Source organism: Odontesthes bonariensis, chromosome 24, assembly GCF_027942865.1.
Source record: "Odontesthes bonariensis isolate fOdoBon6 chromosome 24, fOdoBon6.hap1, whole genome shotgun sequence".
Taxonomy (NCBI): Eukaryota; Metazoa; Chordata; class Actinopteri; order Atheriniformes; family Atherinopsidae; genus Odontesthes; species Odontesthes bonariensis.
In genome coordinates, this window is record NC_134529.1 from 7758589 (window position 1) to 7778065 (window position 19477).

At 39.8% G+C, this 19477-nt stretch overlaps 1 protein-coding gene across 9 annotated transcripts in view; it reads left to right on the forward strand.

Annotated features, from left to right (window-relative positions):
* syne2a (spectrin repeat containing, nuclear envelope 2a) overlaps nucleotides 1–19477 on the forward strand; it is a 78364-nt gene that overhangs the window by 42616 nt on the left and 16271 nt on the right. For 7 of the 9 annotated variants that reach the window (XM_075459579.1, XM_075459578.1, XM_075459582.1 and 4 more), the window contains 30 exons: nucleotides 143–244; nucleotides 670–747; nucleotides 833–1288; nucleotides 1448–1530; nucleotides 1653–1800; nucleotides 2227–2313; nucleotides 2447–2599; nucleotides 2732–2932; nucleotides 3335–3427; nucleotides 4412–4594; nucleotides 4798–4968; nucleotides 5083–5217; nucleotides 6068–6267; nucleotides 7271–7403; nucleotides 8253–8435; nucleotides 9022–9171; nucleotides 9621–9797; nucleotides 10095–10250; nucleotides 10344–10499; nucleotides 11848–12018; nucleotides 12412–12545; nucleotides 14085–14280; nucleotides 15213–15395; nucleotides 15576–15689; nucleotides 15788–15942; nucleotides 16171–16318; nucleotides 16742–16836; nucleotides 17129–17360; nucleotides 17535–17732; nucleotides 19225–19329. In XM_075459579.1, the coding sequence (XP_075315694.1) occupies nucleotides 143–244; nucleotides 670–747; nucleotides 833–1288; nucleotides 1448–1530; nucleotides 1653–1800; nucleotides 2227–2313; nucleotides 2447–2599; nucleotides 2732–2932; nucleotides 3335–3427; nucleotides 4412–4594; nucleotides 4798–4968; nucleotides 5083–5217; nucleotides 6068–6267; nucleotides 7271–7403; nucleotides 8253–8435; nucleotides 9022–9171; nucleotides 9621–9797; nucleotides 10095–10250; nucleotides 10344–10499; nucleotides 11848–12018; nucleotides 12412–12545; nucleotides 14085–14280; nucleotides 15213–15395; nucleotides 15576–15689; nucleotides 15788–15942; nucleotides 16171–16318; nucleotides 16742–16836; nucleotides 17129–17360; nucleotides 17535–17732; nucleotides 19225–19329 (4776 nt within the window). The remainder of the gene's footprint in view (nucleotides 1–142; nucleotides 245–669; nucleotides 748–832; nucleotides 1289–1447; nucleotides 1531–1652; nucleotides 1801–2226; nucleotides 2314–2446; nucleotides 2600–2731; nucleotides 2933–3334; nucleotides 3428–4411; nucleotides 4595–4797; nucleotides 4969–5082; nucleotides 5218–6067; nucleotides 6268–7270; nucleotides 7404–8252; nucleotides 8436–9021; nucleotides 9172–9620; nucleotides 9798–10094; nucleotides 10251–10343; nucleotides 10500–11847; nucleotides 12019–12411; nucleotides 12546–14084; nucleotides 14281–15212; nucleotides 15396–15575; nucleotides 15690–15787; nucleotides 15943–16170; nucleotides 16319–16741; nucleotides 16837–17128; nucleotides 17361–17534; nucleotides 17733–19224; nucleotides 19330–19477) is intronic. The other 2 variants (XM_075459580.1, XM_075459585.1) reach the window with 2 other exon arrangements.

A 19477-nucleotide genomic window follows, 5' to 3' on the forward strand; every position in this document is an offset into this window, starting at 1 on the left:
TTTATAATGAAAGGGAATGACTGGTTGACTGCCAGTGGAAAAGAAAATGTTTTGTTCCCATATTACTGAAATCACACTTTTGATCATATATTCATAGATATAATAATAATTTATATATAATATATTCCCTTATCACTGGAAGCAGGAGGCTTTTGAGGTGTCTAAATCAGAGGAAGAGGAGGATGAAGAAGATGAGAGTTGTCACTCTTCTTCCTCTGACACACTAACATGCAGTATTCCAGAGGTAAATTTTAGAAATGATTACATAACAATAAAGCATGCCTCTGGGTTATTTGATCTTTTTTGTTTCATTCCAGAATTGGAAATGAAAAACAAAAAATGAGACATTTCTTGGGCTTTCTCTTCCACTGTTCCACTGCTCCTTCTTCATTTATGTTTTCATTCACTTTAATACGTTTCATATCTAATACATCGTCTTTCTCCTTTGATACTGAAGACTCGGATGGATGTTTGCATGCTGATAAGCTGCATGAGGCATGTTCTTGTCTTCCCAAATAAACACTACAATGGTGCTGTCATGAGCAGCTGCTTGAAATGCTCCTCAGAAACCTTTCCTTTCGCACGCACACACCTACAATGACGTGTATATACAAATGTGTCTGCGTGGATTCAGTTTGCACTTGTATATTTAAACAACCGATGTGTTAGGACCCAGAGGAGACGATAAACCTTTCAGAAGGGCAAAGTGAGGATATGGCTGAAATGAACCCCCTGACAGCTGTTAAGGTATATTAGGTTAATAATGTTTCATAATTTCATAATTCATCTATCTATTCATCTTGTTGAGTGATGTCTTCAATTTGTGTTTCAGGAACAGCAGAGTTTGGCAGATCAGTTTTCTTCAGAAGCAGAAATAAGTTCAAAGGGTGCTGAAACCAGTCTTTTATCTGTTAAGCTTGGCCATGATGACAACTTTGGACCTCAAAATGCTGAAACTGGATTGATAAATTTGGACTTGAAAGCAGATGCTTGCAAGGCTTTTAGTCCTAAAGTTGTGACGGTCGATTGTCCAAACACTGCGCACATCCCGACAGCTGAAGTTCATACTGAAGCTGCTGCTCCAGCTCAGCACGAATCACCAAAACAGGAAACCTCTGACATCGGCCCTCAGATAAAGTCCGCTTTGACGGCAGCAGCAGTTGAAGAAACCAGACTTATTCCTTCAAGACCTGTAACTCCATTTAGTGCCAAAAGAGCATCAGATGAGTTTAGAGCGGAGGAAGATGAAAATCTGCCTTTCTCAACAACAACTCTTCAACTAGATCTGGTGTGTATCCAATTTTCTTAAACTTTGCCTGCAGATTTTTAGCTTTTTTCCTTCTTTTTTTATGAAGTGACATCTGCATATTTCACATCCAATAACACCTAAGTAAAACTGACTGTGAAAACCACAACTAATTGATCCGTGTGTTTTTCACCTTTTTAGGATGCCCACAATAGACTAAAGGAGCAACAAAAAGTTAAGGAAGGATCCCACAGATCTGAGGGATTGTCTGAGATGGCATTAAGGTAAGATAGAATATTAAGATAGAAACATAGAAAAGAATAAAGTGCCTCGTGTAGTTATGGAGGGGATTTATAACTTCCTCGTGTAAAATACCACAGACTCAGGCATGTTGTGTGTTCCCTAGCTTGACTGGACATGAAGACGATGACGTGGATTACCAAAGCTGGGGTCAACTTAATTCCCAGATCTCAAAGAAACTGACCAGTTTGAGAAAACTTCAACAGGAGCATCAAAGCAGGGTCAACACAAAAGATGGAGAAAAAAATGAAAAGGTAGGAAAATAAAGAAAAAAAATGACTGGGATATTGATTCAGACTTCTAAAAGAAGGATGAGCAACAAAGGAAGCTTTTACATCTAAGGTTACTAGGGGAACGGTTGACTGAATCCTTTGATTTAGTGTCCTCTGTGCAGACCTTCCTTTCACTTTGATCTGTATGAAGTTTCCAGTTTTACATAATGAGAGTAGAATGAATAGAATGATATTGCTTGCCAGAAGAGATGAGGGGGATAAGTTGCACTTGGGCAAGTAGAGAGCATGTCATAAGAATGAATGCTGCCTCATTTCTCAGATGTGCTAACTGAATGGGAGAGACCTAAGTAAAAAAAACAATTGGACAGAACAAGACCCAATGACACCATGCCTGTCTGAACTAACACAAAGATAATTATTTTTTTTGTTTGTTTGTTTTCTATTCAGCCTCAAGAAAAGATGTCAATCTCAACTGTGTCAGCTTCAGCAGTTCTTCAGCAGACACATGAACCCATCGCCATGCTAAGACAAGCGGTACGTTTAAAAAAAAACAAAAAACGTGTTTGTACTTAATATAACTGGATAGTAAATCTGAACACATACATATATACACAGAGACGCAGAAAATAAATTATTCATGTTCATGGTCCTGTTTAATGATTGCTAGATGAGGGCTGCAGGCAGTTCTGATCCAGCTGTAAAGAAGAAGTTGTTCCAGGCTGTGCGGAGAGTCCTCCTCTGCCTGGACCCTTTGACTGACTTTTTGTTGACTCATGATGGGGCTGATGATGATCCTCAGCTGAGGCTGCTGCAGCAGGAGGTGACTGTCCATAATGCTACTCAAACTCACAGTCACAGTATTACCAACACTGTAAAATCTGTAAAGCCCAACTGCATTACAGAATTTTGTTACTCACCTGTTTTAACTTTGTTTCTTTACATTCTTGTGTAGTGCATATCAGTTGATCTGGTGACTCTGGCTGAGCTGGTTGGTAAAGTGGAGTCAAAGATCAGACCTGCGCTGTCAAAGGATGAACCGGATCCTTCCAGCTGTGTGATTGGACTTCAGGACTGTCTTCAAACAGCGCAGCATGTCCTCACTTCCTTCCACAGTCAGCTGATTAAAGAGTCAGGCGTCAACAAGCAACTTCAGGTTTGTAATGAACTGCCATGCCAGGCAACACTTTACCGAAAACCCTTTAATTAACAATTTTTCTGTTTGATTGCACACATCTGCTTCTGTGTTGCAACTCTGTCATGAACATTTGAAACTTTAATGTATCAACTTTTAAAGGCTGATATTTCTCAGTTAAAATGAGCTTAATCTAACCCAAATTTAGAGATTAAAAAAACTGGTAATATTTCAATGAAAATGATCAGAAAAAGAAAGTAGTTATTAATTATGATACTAAAGTTACATGAGCTGCTGCACAGTGATTGCACCTAATTATGCCAATAATACTTGTTTAAAATTTTTTTGTTTAAAAATTCAATAGTATTTCAACTTTACTTTCTGTATTAGAACCAACAGAATGTTTTTCCTCACAATTTGAAGGTGCTCTCCTCAAATCGAATGTGTCTCCTGGATGAGTTTGAACTGGGACGGGGTGAAATCTTCCCAAGTCTGAAGGATGTTCCCAATTTGGAGGTAACCTTACATCTTTGTGTATATGTATTTGTGTAAGTTGAAGCATTCAAGGGCTTGTTGAAAGAAATATCTCAGGAGCGAGTGGTGACTGAAAGTGGCTTTGGGTGGGGGAATAAAGGGACTGTGGTGGCAGATAGGCTTGTTTGAGCATTCCAGAAACTGCTGACATGAATAAAAAAAAGTATCCAATGAGTTTTAGATCTCTGGATAAAAAGATACTGGGCCAATTGCAGATGAATGAGTCTCATTGGTCAAATAGCCATATATTATAGATTAGTTATGCAGAAAATCTTCTCCTAATGCAAACGTTTAATCTTGAGGAAGGTAGATCATATTTTGTGCCATTCCTGTCAGCTAAAAAGGGGAAACTGAGGCTTCAGTGGGCACAGGCCCACCAACATTTGGGATTTAAGAGCAACATTCAGATGGCAGTGTCAAAAAATGACATAAATAACATGAAAGCATGAATTCTTCCTGTCTTCCTTGTTTAAAAGATTCAGGCTGTTAGACCTCACAGTGTGCCAGAGCACCGTAACAGCACTAAGTTTCATCTGACTTTCTTTAAAATGCTACACTATACCTAAGTATTGTTACTACTCATATGCTTGTATGACCATTCTGCAGCCACATTCTAATGTTTCTAATCTCAACTTTTATCAGGATAACACACAATGCACAAATCTCAATGTCAAGAACTTGTTATTCCTTGAAATGGAGAAAAATGTTTATTAAATCACTGTGAAAGCAAATTATTTCTTTAATTTCACTAAGCTTTTAGTGACACATGCAGACTGATGAATTTGGCCAAAAAACTATAGTATTTAAAAACTTATTTTATAATGCAGGTATGATTAATTCTGTTTTTTCTGAAAGTACAACTAATATCTGTACACACTGTTAACAGACCCTAGAAGCTGCTGCTTTTGTCTTTGAAAACGTTAATGGATTCTCCTTAAACTGCGCGGCCCCTGTGTGTCTCTGCAGAGTGTGCTGGGCAGACATCTGTGCAAGAGTAGAGGGGAAAAAGCCAAGCTTCAACACGCCTCTCGGTCCTTGCTTCAGGGGATAGCTCGTCTGCTGGAACTGGGTGAAGAATGCCTGACAGAAAGACGGACAAGCCAGGTTCCCAACTGCAGTAAACTTCAAGCTGTATTCTGCAGACACAAGGTATCTCATTATGCTTTCAGTTTAAGTTACACAGCATACTTTGCCCAGAGTTTGAGGAAAACCACTGATGATGCAGACATCCAGTGTTGAGAAAAATACATGATAAGACACAGCTTTACAAACATCAGTCACACCGAGTTTGTTGCAACATTTGTTTACTTTTCTCTTTACTTTTTGCATAAATGCGGTCTCATGTTACACAGAAGCTCCTGCTGCTCCTCAAGTCCCAGCTGGCTTTTGTTCAGTATCTATTCCACCATGAGCCAAATGCACTCAAGGGTCAAGAGGATGAACGGACACAGCTGGAAGTCAGGGCCAAAGCATTGGACCAGCTCGCTCTAGAACAGGAAGTGGCCTCTCAAACAAGGCTCCAGGTTTGTAGGTTTTGTTTGCTGAAGGCCAGATGATCTTACACACACACACATAAATGTGCTGTTCTGAGATTAAAGGTTAACAGATGTATGGATTTATGGTTGGCTCTGCTGTAGGAGAGGATCTGCTGGGAGGATCGTTGTGCCGGAGTGGGTCGGGTGCTGAATGAGTCCGAGGCCTTCATCAGCAGTGGGGAGCCGGAGGGAGACTATGATGAGGAGCTTGTGCAGCGCAGACTAGATGCCTGCGAGGTACATCCTGTTGCACCTCAGATAAGATATTCTCACTTGTTTTCTCAGTTTCAGAAAGTTTTGGGTGGGGAAACAATGCACCTCAGAAAACACAACAATGGAAAAAACTGCAAGTGACAACAATGTTTTTGAAATGCAGAAGCAAAACCAAAAACTATTTTGCTGAAAGTCATTGTTAGATAAATGAGGTGCATTCATAGTATCAGCATATAAGAAACATTCATTAGTTGGATGATTTAATAAAGAAGGATCTTTTAGTAACTTTTATTTAAGGTGACACCACACACAGTGACACAGGCTTAATTTTAAAATACCACTTTTTAAACTAACAAATAACAAAATTAAGACCATGCAAATAGTTTTACCTAATTCTTTAACAAATAGTGCAGGCCAAACTGAATATGTTGGTTTATGTTATGTATGTATAGTACAGCTTCCAGAGGTTAAGATATTAGTTATGGCCTGATAAAAGTCCTACACTCAGCTGACTCTGCATGGTTTAATTTCTCTCTGAGTTTTCAAAACAGAATCAGGTGGATTAGAAGGGAGCAAGATGTGTGTAAAGAGATAGCGAGAGCTGTTTTTGAAATATGCTTTTAAATTACCATGAATCACAAAGGAAGGAGCATAAGTTGTATTTTTATATTTTCCTTTGCTGATATTCTGTGTGCCTTTTTTACCACTTCTGTCATCTCAGATTTTTATACGCCATGTTACATTTGTCAGTCTCGTGCTCTTTAACTCACCACACCTTGTCCACATTGAATTTATTCTCAAAGGTTATTGTGGAGCTTGTCAGGAGTATTGTGTAACCTCATCATAAACACAGATGATTCGACTTGTCACTCAGCAAACACTGCTCCAGCTGGATGAAAGCAGAGCTGTGCTGGGACTGCTCCTGGATCAGGGGACGTTGCTGCAGGCAGAGCCCAGGTCTGCTGCCTCAGTCAGTCAGGCAGGAGGCGCTCTAGAGCTGCGATGGAAGAGCATCTACAGCCGGACAGAGCAAGAGCTCCAACGCTGCAGACACATCCAAGACAGCAGGGCCAGGTGGGCCAGACTCAAAATTACTCATGAAAACAGTTAATCACTGTCATCTTTATCATCGAAAAGCAGAGGCTCGAAGTGTCTTAATTATTTCCTGGAAAGTATGATAAATCTTATTATCTGGAACAACCATATCAGCAGTTTTGTCCAGTGTAACAATAAGATGCCAAAAGTTCTCTTGACTGCAGAGCCAGTGTTATAAAGAAGTCGGACATCCTGGGCTGAATCATTTTTAACAACCTGGACGTCTCACTGCAGTATGACTTATTTAGAGTATGATATTTTGTCTCCAATCATGTGTTGATTAACATCCAAGATAACGTACAGAGCAGCCATATACCTCAATATGTGGTACTATCTTATGGTCTACAGGGTTAGTTTGAACAGGACGGTATGCATGGGATTTCGGAAGTTTCTCCAAATAATTTGTTTTTAATCATACATTGTTATCTGTACATTCAGGAGAGTGATGGAAATGCTTTTGGGAAGAGTAATGAGATCTCTGGAAACATTTTAAATAAGAATCCAAAAGATTTATGTAACCAAAGGTCTGTGCAGCTACTTTTGAAGAGAAGCAAACAGCAAATCTTGATAGTGAAACCTAAAAGGATAAATAAGTCTTATGGCCTTTCAGCAGGCTGAATAGCACAGTTGGGAGCAATTTGAGGATTCTGTCCCATTAGGATTTTTAAGCTGTCCCTTGAAATGTTCTCTGGGACTCAGTTCGTAAATCTGAGTGAAGCATAGACTTTGTCTTTACAGAAAAAGCTATTTGAAAAAATAGACATGTGTTCTTGAGTGATTCTTGAGTTTAACAGACGACTGTTGTTTAGAGAATTTAATAAGGTTGAATGTAAGTCAGAACAAAAAAAACACACTGACAGTATCCTCCCGTATTCATTATTGCTTATAGACCCATGCCAAAGTCCTTACTTCACTTTGTGCGAAGGTGCAGTCATGTTCTGCCCCACTGGTTGATCTATCGTTTTTCTTGTCCTCCCCACAGATTCCGGACTGACTTTGCTTCAGTCAGCGAATGGCTGCTCGGTGCCAGCAAACACCTGAAGACTGTGTCAGGTCTGGCAGCTTCTTCTGAACCGAGTCAGGAGCTTGTTCAAAGCAGTTTGGTTACGCTGCTGGTAAGGTTCTCCTATATACTCATCAGAAGTCCTTTGATCTGATAAGATAACATTGTTCAGTACGGTGCAAATGTCTTGAGCCCCCTTTGATTTCTTTATATTTGGCTTCTAAGGAGCCACACTTGTTTTAAAGTGGTCTTGAGCAATAGCTCGTAGGCTTCTTTGGACATTGTCTGCTTTATCACTCATTTTCACCTTGAGGACATTTGAGGAAACTGTACAAGCTGAGGGCAAAAGAAGAAATGGCAGGACTTAAAAACAATATCTACAGCATATGAACAGTCTCTCAAAGTGATGTCTTTAAGAAATAAAGGAAAAAGACCTGAAACAGGAGCTGAGAGATGCATCTGGACCTTCAGCTGATCCATCTGCTGTTGGCCCAAGCCTCATCAGAAATGGGCTCCATGGAAGGGTGGCTGTCAAGAAGCCGTTCTTAAGGAAGGGAAACAGGGAGAAAAGGCTGAGCTGTGCCAAAGGACACAAGAAGTGAACTGAAAATCAGTGGCAGCAGGTCTGATGGAGGGATGAATCCTCCCCAGAGTCCGGACCTCAACATTACTGAAGCAGTGTGGGATCATGTTGGCAGAGAACGGAACAAAAGGCAGCCCACATCCAAAGAAGAGCTTTGGGATGTCCTTCAAGAAGCCTGGAGAACTATTCCTGAAGACTCCTTAAAGAAAGGACAGAAAGCTTGTCTGAGAGGGTTCAGGCTGTGTTGTAGACTCACTGTAAAGCTCCACACACTGACAGACCTGCCCCGTACTGGCTCCTATCTTTAGGCAAAGATCTAAACAGGTGAACACATCCATTAGACAGGAGTAACCAGTTCTCTGTGATCTTATCCCACAGGACTTCTCCATGGACATGGAAGCCATGTCTCTGCTGAAGATGTCTGTATCCAAGCATGCTACTCGGCTCCTCTACCTGATGGAAGCCGATTGCCCTGGACTGAGAACTCAGCTCACCCAGCTGGAGGTCAGCTGGAACCAGCTGAGCTCTGACCTGTCAAAGATGCAAGACCATCTGCAACAGGTGCAGCATTTTAAGATGCAAGGTTTGAATTTACTGCAAGATGAATAATTAATGGCATAGTTATCTTAGTACTGTAAAATGCATCGGTCGCTGTGATCTCCAGCCCATCAGTGGCTTCATGTCAAATTTCATCTGAGTGCTGTTTGTTTTCAAAAATAATTGGGCATAGAGAAATCCCCTTTGGTGAGGGGAGTGCTAACCGAAACCTTGCTGGAATAAATTCGGGGTGATTGAGTTTGGGGAGGAATCGAAAAGAAGGTCACGCTTAATTTTTCCGCACTATTCATCACCAGTGAATGGAAACAGATATTTGGCATCACTATAATTAAGCTGATTTTTCCCAGTTTTGTCTTCCAGAAGGTTTAGTTTGATGCCTCAACAATCACCTCAGCAGATGACGAAAAGATTCTAAAGAAAGATTTAATAATGTGGATAAGCACAAAGGGTATACTTAGAGCAGATTTTCAATGTACATATACCTAGCTAAATGTAGGGAAAAGAATGAAATAAAAAAAATTTAACAGTTAAAGAGGGATCATGTAAAGTTAAACTACTATTCATTTTCCTGTTGAATTATTCCTGTTAGCGTCTGCTGGCAGCACAGCAACCACTGAAGCTGCTGTCTGAAATGGAGAACTGGCTGAATACAATGGAGGCTCGGCTGAGCCAGGAGAAAAAACAAATCCTTGAGGCAAAAAATGCAGCACAGGTTGCTGAAATTCTTCAGCACTGTCAGGTACTTCTGTCTCCTCCACTTTAATATCTTCAGAAGGGGTTGACTTGAGAGATTACATAAATATATTAACTTCAATTGTAAACTGAACGCACCCTTTCACTAATTTGCTTGACATCCAGTGAATAGAATGTATGCTTTTGTTCATCCGTAGTGTGATACACTGTTCTTTCATTTTTCTGCTTTTATTTTACATCAAAGCCATGAATGACACACAAAAGAAAATAAATTAGCAAACACTGTTTTGCAAAATAAAATGCACCTTAATCCATGATCATATTATACTTAGTATATTTGTTTCTTAAGACAGATTAACATTGAAAGTACTGCAATTAACAAAACAGGGACAGATTTATTGTACTAAAATGCACAAGAAATCCATCATGGTTTTTGTTTTGCCCAATAATGTAACCATTTTGATTGAATTATTCATACTTAAAATTGTTTCCTAGGTGTTGAGGACAGTTGCGGCCAAAGGGCAACTCCTTCTTGACTTCATGTCCCAGTCTGGGCCTCAGATGGTGGGAGCAGACATCCAGGCTCTCTTGTTAGAACGCACAGTGTTTGCAGAGAAACTCGGCACCATCAGATTACAGTGGCTGCTCTTTCAAAGGGAGGTGGAGATTCAGGTCTGTATCATACCTGAAGATCTGAATCTTAATGATGCAACAGTAACTTTTGTCTTTTGACTTAGATATTTTCATTAAAAGTAGTTTGAACCAGAAAACCACATTTATTCAAACAGAATTTTGAGGTTTGGGAATGAAATATCGATTCAAAAGCAACATCAACTTAATTTCATGTATGGCAACAAGAACGGAAACATCTTAAGACCAAATGGGCTATAAAAAAAGGTTATTTTCCAGTTTGTCGGGACTTTTGTTCTTCCCATGAATCAACCACTGCTGCTGGCTTTGCCTCCTCAGATTCGTGAAGCTGAACTGATCCATCAGACTTGTGCAGAACGAGAGAGACATCTGCAGAGTCTTCACGGCTGGATAGAGCAGCAGAAAAAGCAGCTGAATCGTTGGAAACGACCCACCAGTCAAACTCTGGATTGCAAGGCTCTCCAGGAGTGTGGGGTATAGTAACAAAAGCACATATATGAACATAACGTATGCAGTATCTTGTACATTATGCTTTTCTCTAATCTAATGCTGCTTTTTGACTTCCAGGCTGCTGTGGGGAAAGTAAAGGAGGTTTCTGCAGCTCTGCGGGCATTGAAAACTACACAAGTACATGATGAAAAGGAAAAGAAGCACCCAAGTGATGCCGCTTTCTCAAAACAAGCAGAGTGTGCTGGTCATGCTTGTGAGGATCTCATTCGAGAGGTAAAAGTAAATCGACTACTGATAAGTGGAAATCCCGTGCTGAGCATATAGTGATACAAATGGATACGTCTAGTTCTTGCGTCATCCTTGCCTAGCACATTAATACATAAGGAGTCACATGTAGTGATGAACCAACAGCAAATCATCGCTCACATCCCCAGTTCCCCTCAGTTCTACAAAGCGTTTTCATGTTTTTACAGCAGCTGTTTGAGTTTTATGGCCTTCAGATTTACTTCATTTGGTCAGCTTTCTGTCAAAAACAGCACAACAGTGAAACGGCATACTGGTAAATGATAGCTTGGAAATAGGGTTGGCTCATGTTAATGGACGACTAGCTTCTAACACAACTACTACAACACAGACTTCACAAAATAAGTAACCAGTGACCAGTGATTGTGGAAGAGTAGGGTCAACATCAGCAAGGAATTTATCATGTGTGATTGGACTTGGTTTGGGACTGAAACCCATTCCGTAGCTGGAGTCAAAAGTGGTCTCTCAAATATAGTTTCTATCCAAACTTAACTTAATTTAAATCATCATTGGTTTGGACCAGAAATCTGCTCTTTCTGAACTTCCCTCTATGCCTGCACTCTATCTCTACACTGTCACCTATGACAGAGTCTGAAAGAAGTGGTTTTCTTCTATGTAGCTTATTGTTAGTTGCAATATTATATCCTCATTTGTAAGTCGCTTTGGATAAAAGCATCTGCTAAATGCATAAACATAATAGAATTTTACTTCATAGCCATACTTACCGGAGAAGTGGCAGATAATGGGTGGATGGAGCCACACTTACCAATTGAGATAGAAGTTGCTAAATATTCTATAGTTTTTTTTTTTTTTTTTACCTTAGGTTGAAAAAATTCTTGGTAAAAGCCATTCTTTTTTCAATTAACACATAATTTAAAACATATAAAAATTATCTGAGTTCACCCCAAAAAGACGGTTATGTGCAACAGTGTGTGAAAATCTTAGCAGAAGTACTGCCAAAAAAATCTGTATTACAAAAAAACAAATAAATCTCAAAATGTAGATATCTGGAATATAAAATTCTGGATTCTTCCACTCACAAACCACTAATAGCTTCTCCCTAAAGAGCAATTTTTTTGCTTTTTGTTGACTAAGTTGTTTTCAGTTGTTATGGGAATAAAGATTTATACCTGTTAATATGAAAAACTGATGTAAATGATCTGCAAGGGATAAGTGAAATGTTTTATTCTAATGTTTTATAGCAAATCAAACAGCAAAAAAAGCTCCAAATACAACACCTAAACCTAAAAAAAAATCAAGCTTGATATGTTGATTGATTGTAAATCATCATTCAATTTTGCCTTGTGGTAAAATGTAGATGGAGTTGCTGAGACCAACTCTTCAGAAGACTGTAGGGGAGTGGACATGTTTCCATAAAGGTCTCAGGGATGTTACTCTACACACCACAAGGATACGCTGTTCCCTGCAGCAAGAGCAAGCTTCTTTCTTCTCCCTTAAGCAGGTTGAAGGACACTCAGACCTCCTCCAGGTGAGTGATGAAACTGACCATAATGTCTCCCTGTTAACATATTTCAACATAAAGGCTTTAAAACTAAGCACACATGTATTTTATTATGATGATCACCGCATTAATCTAAGTAGTAGCTCTTAAAGCAAGTCGAGCCAGAGGCTAAAAAGCTTACAACCTTTACAACTATACTTTAGAAGAAACTAAATAATCTTATGTGCTCTTCTGGAGCAGCGAGCTGTAACCATGAGCAGTGAAAAGCCTCTCAGTCTAGTTTTGACAGGTTTAGTAAAAGTGTGTGATTTTTTTTTTCTGCCCTCAGTTCCTTTCGATGTGTTTTTACTTTTCAGGAAAGTACTTATGAAGAGTGAATATGAAAGAAAGGTGTCTTCTTTTTTTTTTTTTTTCTCACAGGGTCTCCAGGTAATGGCTGCAGAGGGGGAAAAACGTTGGGCAGCTTTGGACAAATCCTACCAAAGACTTGCTGAGACTCTCCATCATGGAGCAGCACAGGCACTCTGTGTTCAAGTGGAAGATGAGCGAAAACGGTTGGTGGAGTGAAAATACGTTGCTCGTAGGGCTGGGAATTGATAAGATTTTTACGATTCCAATTCCATTTTCGATTCTGCTTAACGATTCGGTTCTTTATCGATTCTCATTTGGAGAAAAAGGACAACAAACCGGTCGATTAGCATCAACTTTGTTTAGTTTAGAAGTAACACGAGTCATGACCTTACAAACCCAACAACGGTGAGGTCCACATTCGTCTATCATGGCCTGGCTAATTTAACTCTTCCCTGCTCTGGTTAAAGAAGAAGCTGGAGGTAGATGTGAACTGGGGGTAGTACCACCAGCCTCTGGCTCTGAGCCAGTCAGGCTCTGTCTCTCATGATTTCATCTAAATGTGATGCCTGAGAAGGCATTCATTTAACCTTAACCGTTACTAACAGCAGGTTTTACAATGAGGCAAATGGCGCTAACATGATAGGCAGTGTTTGTTAGTTAGTTAGTGACCTGCAGTGTTAACCGAGGACATGCTAACGTTGCTAACGTTGCTGGGTTCAGATTCACCGACGTTAATCATTCATTCATAGTTATGGCATGTTGGTAGTATTTCCTCCTTTCGGTGAAATATTCAGGGATGTGTAACCAAACTTTCGAGCCTTTGTACCGCTTGGGCGCCATGTTTACTGTTGACTGCTGGCTGCACTGGACTAGCCACGCAACGCTGCGTGGTGAGGTCATTCGCGCCCACTGGAATCAATAAGGGAATCGTTTGCAAAATCACCAAATGATTCCAAGGAATTGAAACACAGGGAACCGGTTTCGATTCCCATCCCTAGTTGCTCGTGGCCACATGTAAACTAAAAGGAAACAGAGCTGTGACTATTTTAAAGTAAGGTATTTCGGGGCGGTCGGTGGCGTAGTGGGTTAAGCAGACGCCCCATGTACAGAGGCTACAGTCCTCGCTGCAGCTGGCCCCTGTTCGAGTCCCGCACTGAGCGGCCCTTTGCTGCATGTCTCCCCCCTATCTCTGCCCCCTGCTTCCTGTCTCTCTCCAGCTGTCCTGTGATTAAAGGCATTAAAAAAAAAGTAAAGTATTTCAACTTTGTGCTTCTGACTCCATTTGAGGTACACTTACTTTTGTTATGCACGTTCCGAGGCCTGAAACTGACCTAGAGTGCCTGGGGGGTGAGATGCAGCAGTTCAAAGCTTTGGTTTTCAGCCCAGCACCACAATGCTGTGCTTTATGGCCACTTTACTTTATTTGTGTGCTTTTGATGGTGTTTTTGTGGCCTCTTTAAGTAGACATAAAATTCATATATATGGTTGTACATCTGCAGGACTCATAATGAGATTTGTTTCTATGACAGTGGTGCTTCATCCTATAACTGTAGGGGGAGCCAAAGAGTTACTTTCTTACTTGGCCATCATCACACAAATCAATGTATATTGTATCTGAATTTCTCACATTTAATTTAATTTATCTTTAATCTTTAAAATCATTCCACCTTAATAGGATGGTTATAGTCATATTTTGTATGCATTACAGGTAACGATTGTTTTCTGTATTGTGGCCTTGTCAGGTGGAAAAACACATTACAGGAGATAAAGGATGAACACATAAAGACTGAAAGGACACATCCCGTCTGGCAAGATTACACCCGCCTCTCCGATAGTTGCTCTCTTCATTTGGAACACCTGTGGCATGAGTGGGATGAGCTGTCAAGTTCTTCACTTTCACCTGAAAAAGATGCACAAGCCATGCTCGGTTCAGTCAAGGTGAGTTTGAGGCATTTAGTGTTTGAATGTAAAGTATACGATGAGCATGTGTTAAAGCCCAAAGGTTTATAATTGTTAACAGATATTGGCAGCTTCCTTCCGAATTAACTGAATACTGGCGGAAAACTCACCAATATGTAAATGTCAGAGGTGCAGATGGTATATAATCAAGTTGGGTAGTGATTTAGCTCTTTTAATAGAATTTGGTAGTTCATGTATCTTAAATATTTGAATTGAAAGTAGCTCTTACAAGGCACAGCTTATGTGTAATAAGCTTTCAAACACACGAATGGCACTGAAACTCACCTCTGTCGGTCTCAGAGCCGAGGCTACCATTAGTGAGCGAGACCGCGCTGACGTTTTTCATAGTAACCAATTGCAGGTTTTTAGAATCATTAGATATCCTGTTTGACTCATCCTGTTCTTAGTGCAGGTTTAGAGAGTGCACATATTACATTTGCAATTTAATTAAATGTTGTTTTTCTCAATGTCTGGTCATCTGTTTGTGGAATGGAACGGGCAGCATGTGCTTGCAGGCAGAAATATCAGCGATGGCCTGCTCTGGGTTTGTATACCAGACCACTTGTCCTCTTATCCATAGTCCAGATGACGTGTTGTTTTGCTCATTCATTCAAAGGAAATAAGTTTTAGGGACTTTCATTTATGTAGTTATTTATCCACTTTTTTTTTTTCCATTTCATAGTACACTTAGTACACTTTGTGCATAGTGCATTTCATTGGAACACTTGAGGTTTTTTTTGTTTTTTTTGAAGGCACATCAATTAAACTAGCTTAAAAACAGACTGAAAGATGCTGAAAAACAGAACATACCCTTTTAAACCAACCCACACAGTAAACAGTGTATCTTGTAAATTTTGTGTCATTAAAAACAGCTTTTCTGTCCTTCCACCCACCACTTTTTCCCACTATAGAAGTTGCAGGAAGCTGCTGAAGAGTTACAAAGCAGTGTTGGAGACTTGCTGGAGGTATCCAAGCCTCTTATTGGGCGGCTAGAACCACTCGCTGCAAATTTAATTCAATCAAAAAACCGACTGCTGTCACGTGACATCCTGCTGATGAACCAGGCGGTGTTGGGAAGAAACAAATGCCTCGAGGTGAGACAGTTGCTATTTAATATTTACCAGTTTGGAGTTTTTTTTTTTTTTTTTTTTTCTTTCTTTCTCTATGGCAATCAATGCCTAATGTGTTTCACTGATGAAGCATAGTTTTGCTGGCATTTAATCTTCCCAAATCTTGGATGTAATGAAGTCGATTATATTTGTCTCCATTTGCAGGAAGATTCAGAACAACATAAACTATTTCAAACTCGACTGGAGGCCCTTGAAAAACAGATGAAGAACTCACTGCATAAACTCAAAGCTGGCATGCATAACACAGAATCTGTAAAGGTTGGTCAGACTACAAGCAAGCCTCATTCTATTACTTTAAACATAAAGCAGATTTTTAGTTTCACTCAAATATTCTTTAATGTGTCTTGGATTTGTAGGAGGTTCTTCTTGAGCTCAGTGATCTGATTCCATCACTAGTTGACATAGAGGAGATGAGTGGCTACATGATCCTGAACAAGCAGGAGATGGAGAGTCTGTATACACTCAGCAGGCAGTGGGTGGAAGCTTTGATTCAGGCATCAGACATCAACAGGTGTGAAAAGTTCAATTCAAAATTAGAATATACAAAGTTATGTCACAAATGGACATTTGTCATCCCAATTTCCATTACTTAAAGAGCAAAAATGTATATACTTCAGTGCCTCAAATCAATTTAATAATGTAGTGACTTTTTACTCCTAAGTGTTGTGTTTGGACTGAGATCCGCATTTGTTGTTTGAGATTAGCAGGTTTTTTTTAATGCTTATTGTATGTTTTGCAGAGAGTTGCATCACAAGCTGCAGCGCTCCCAGAACTTTCAGGAGAAGTGGAAGAAACTGAGATCTATTCAAGAGACACTGGAGCTAGAGTCCGTAAGCAGAAAACCTCCGACTTACCCTAACCTTCAAGAGATGCTCACGGTCCATCAGGTACGAGAAGACATCCTTTAGATTCTCTGAGATTCTTTCATTTCACAGACTTTGAGGTTTGCATCTGGCTGATATAAACAGCCTTGAACTGGCCAACTTGTAGTGGGTGACATGTTATTGATTTACTCTTCTGTTCACAATGAAACAGCAAATTTGACTAATAATTTAAATAGTTTTCAGGAAGCTTCATTAACAGGATCATCAGCACTAACACTTACTTGATGTTTCATGACAGAACAGAAAAGCTTGAGTTACATTTTGTTTTGAGAATTTATTTGAAAGAAAAACTGATATTCTGCTACTCTGATATTGGTACCAGTCCTACTGTTGCTGTGCCTTTTCAGGGTGTAATCATGATTAAAAGCAACAATGATCTATGAATGTCAGTGTGTTCTCTCTTCTGTTGTCCACATACTCCCATAGAGGCTTCAGACTGAGGTAATTATTGGGCATCAGCTCCTGCAGGGTCTCCTCCTTGATGCTGTCGAATTCATGGAAAAAGAATCAGGACAGAAAAGGTAATTAATGAGTAATTCGTTGTTTAAATATGTTGAATTCTTGGACATATAAAGCTGTCCAAACCAACTGTTTAGACATCCCAATGAATCAAGTAGCTGTTTGCAGCTACGCCCTTTAGTTTTATTACTTGAACAGTTTTGTGTTCTGTATTTGATAAAAATCAATCCAAAGAAGTCCTGAGTCCTTATGACGATGATTTTATGAACTCATCTTACTTTTTTTTTCCAACCTTTTTTCATTTTTTCAATGTTTTTCCCCACACAAAACTCACAAACCGAACGTCTCACGCAGATCTGAGCTCACGGCTCAAGTGGCCTGTATAAGGATGAGCTGGTTCAAGTCTGTGACTCTGACTGAAGAAAAGTGGACACTGACAAAGAAACGCTTGCATCAGTGGAAAATCTATCATCGTGGCTTGGAACTTCTATGGAAGCTGCTTAGGGTTGTGGACTCTTTACTACCGCCTACTGGACCATCTCTTTACACACTGCATCAGTTACAGAGCTGCACAGATGTTTACCAGGTCAGTATGTTTGGAAATAGGGCTACTAATTTCTCCTTTCAGCCATTTCATAGTTGAATAATAAATCCTATTTATTGACAACTGGAGGATACTGAAGTTGAGTCAAAAGTTGTGTTTTAATGCATCAAAGATGCTCATCTGTCCCCCCTGTTTTTTTTTTTGTTCTTTTTTAAGTGTGTTGAAGAGTCTCTGGCTCTGCACTCTCCTGTGTACACCCAGACTGTTGAGGCTGGCAAACATTTGTATGAAACCATCACAGTGTCGGAGTGTCACAGTCAACTGCAGTCAGAGCTTCGGGCCGTAGAGGAGGCTTGGGAGCGAACCAACTCTCTGCTGAGGAAGAGCAGGGACCTGGTTAATGTCACCATTCAGGTAACCTTCCTGTGTTAATTCTTTCAATTTTGTATTAATTGTCATAATAAGATCCTTATTTTCTTATATTTTATGTTTGGCAAGGGCATTCACTGGCAAGAGAATCTAAATCCCAATTCTTCGACAGATGTTTCAACGATTTTCTTTGATACTGTGCAAAAAAACAAGAAACCTCAAGCTTTAAGCTTAGCACAATGAAAACAACTCCCAAAAATCTAACAAACATGGTACCTTCTTCTGCATTGAGTGTAATTGGATGAATAACTAAAGGGTAATCTGAACATAAGGATTTAAAAACAACAGCTTTTTCAGAGCTGACTACTGCACACTACTACTGAATATAAGCACGACTTATCCACTACTTGGCTATCAGATATCATTTAGCATGCAGAGATCACTGCTTTTAATGAAAAAGTCTAGAAGGGAGCGTGTGTTACAACGTTAGCAAGAGAGAAGGATGGGTCTTATTTACATGACCCTAATCCAGGACATGATTCCATCTAAATACACAAACACTCCCAGAGGAGCTTGCGTGTTGTCCTGGCACTGAGCTCCTGCCAACGGGGATCAAAGAGAGGCTCAAATCTCTCCATGATCCACATCCAGAGACAGCTGGTTACCAGTGTCATTCCATCACTGTTGCACTGTGGTGCCTTTATATTGTACTGTTAGACCCTGACAGATAGAGGGGGGGGAGAAAGTAAGCTGGGTTTTGCTGCTGGAAGAGGCTGCAGAGCTTTACCTCATTGTCATAAAGGTGAAAGATATAGTTGGGAAAATGCTTGATATTTAAATGATATGGCTGAATTTTAGCAGCTCTTTGTTGCTCCATGATCTGTGTAAATCAGGACATCTGACTGTTTTGGTGAACACAAAGGTCAGGAAAAGTTGTATAAACCCTTTAAGATGAACATGATCCACCCAAAGAGAGGGAAATCCCACTGAGCAACATGTCAAAGATCCCACAGAGTAATGTAGGAACCCATCGGCAGTAGTCTGCTGACTTCTCTGAGCAAAGGCCACTGTTACACTGCTTCCTGTAAAGCCAGCGGCTATTAATATAATGTATTACAAATATGCAGGCTGAGACCTCCTGTTTGCCTCCATTTGTTTTAATGCAGAGAAACTCTAAAATGTTAATTGAAAGGCTAACTCATCATACGGACAAAACCAGCTGCTTTGAGCATTGAATTTTGTGCTTTTTATTCTGATGCTGTGGTTTTGTTCCATTCGACTTAAACAACAAAGATCTTTTCAACATTTCACACGTGAACCTCTGAAAGCTTGGAGCTAAAAATGGACAAATTTAGTTTGTAAGTGGTTTAACAGTCACATATTTGGAGAAGAGATTTTTACCAGTGAACTTGTTTCACTTTTTTCATGTAATCTAAATGAATGATTAGGAATGCTGCTCCCAATAATATAGTGATCAGGCTCACATATTTGAACACACTCGTGAGATTTCTGCTTTTGTGTCCTGCTGCTTATTTAGATGTGGTCTCAGTGTCAGGGTGGAATAACCAACATCTACCATGAGCTGGATACGGTGAAGCAACTGTTGGCTGGAAGACCGGATGACTCTAAGGAACTTATTCAGGTGATTTAAAGAAAGATGGCACCTCATCCCTCAGTATTAAATTGTAAAGTAGCTTATTCTTAATGCTTTTAGAATATAGATGCTGATCAAGTAATGTAAGTACAAGAATTATAATTTCTCCAAAAGAAATTTGTTAAAAGTGTGCAGA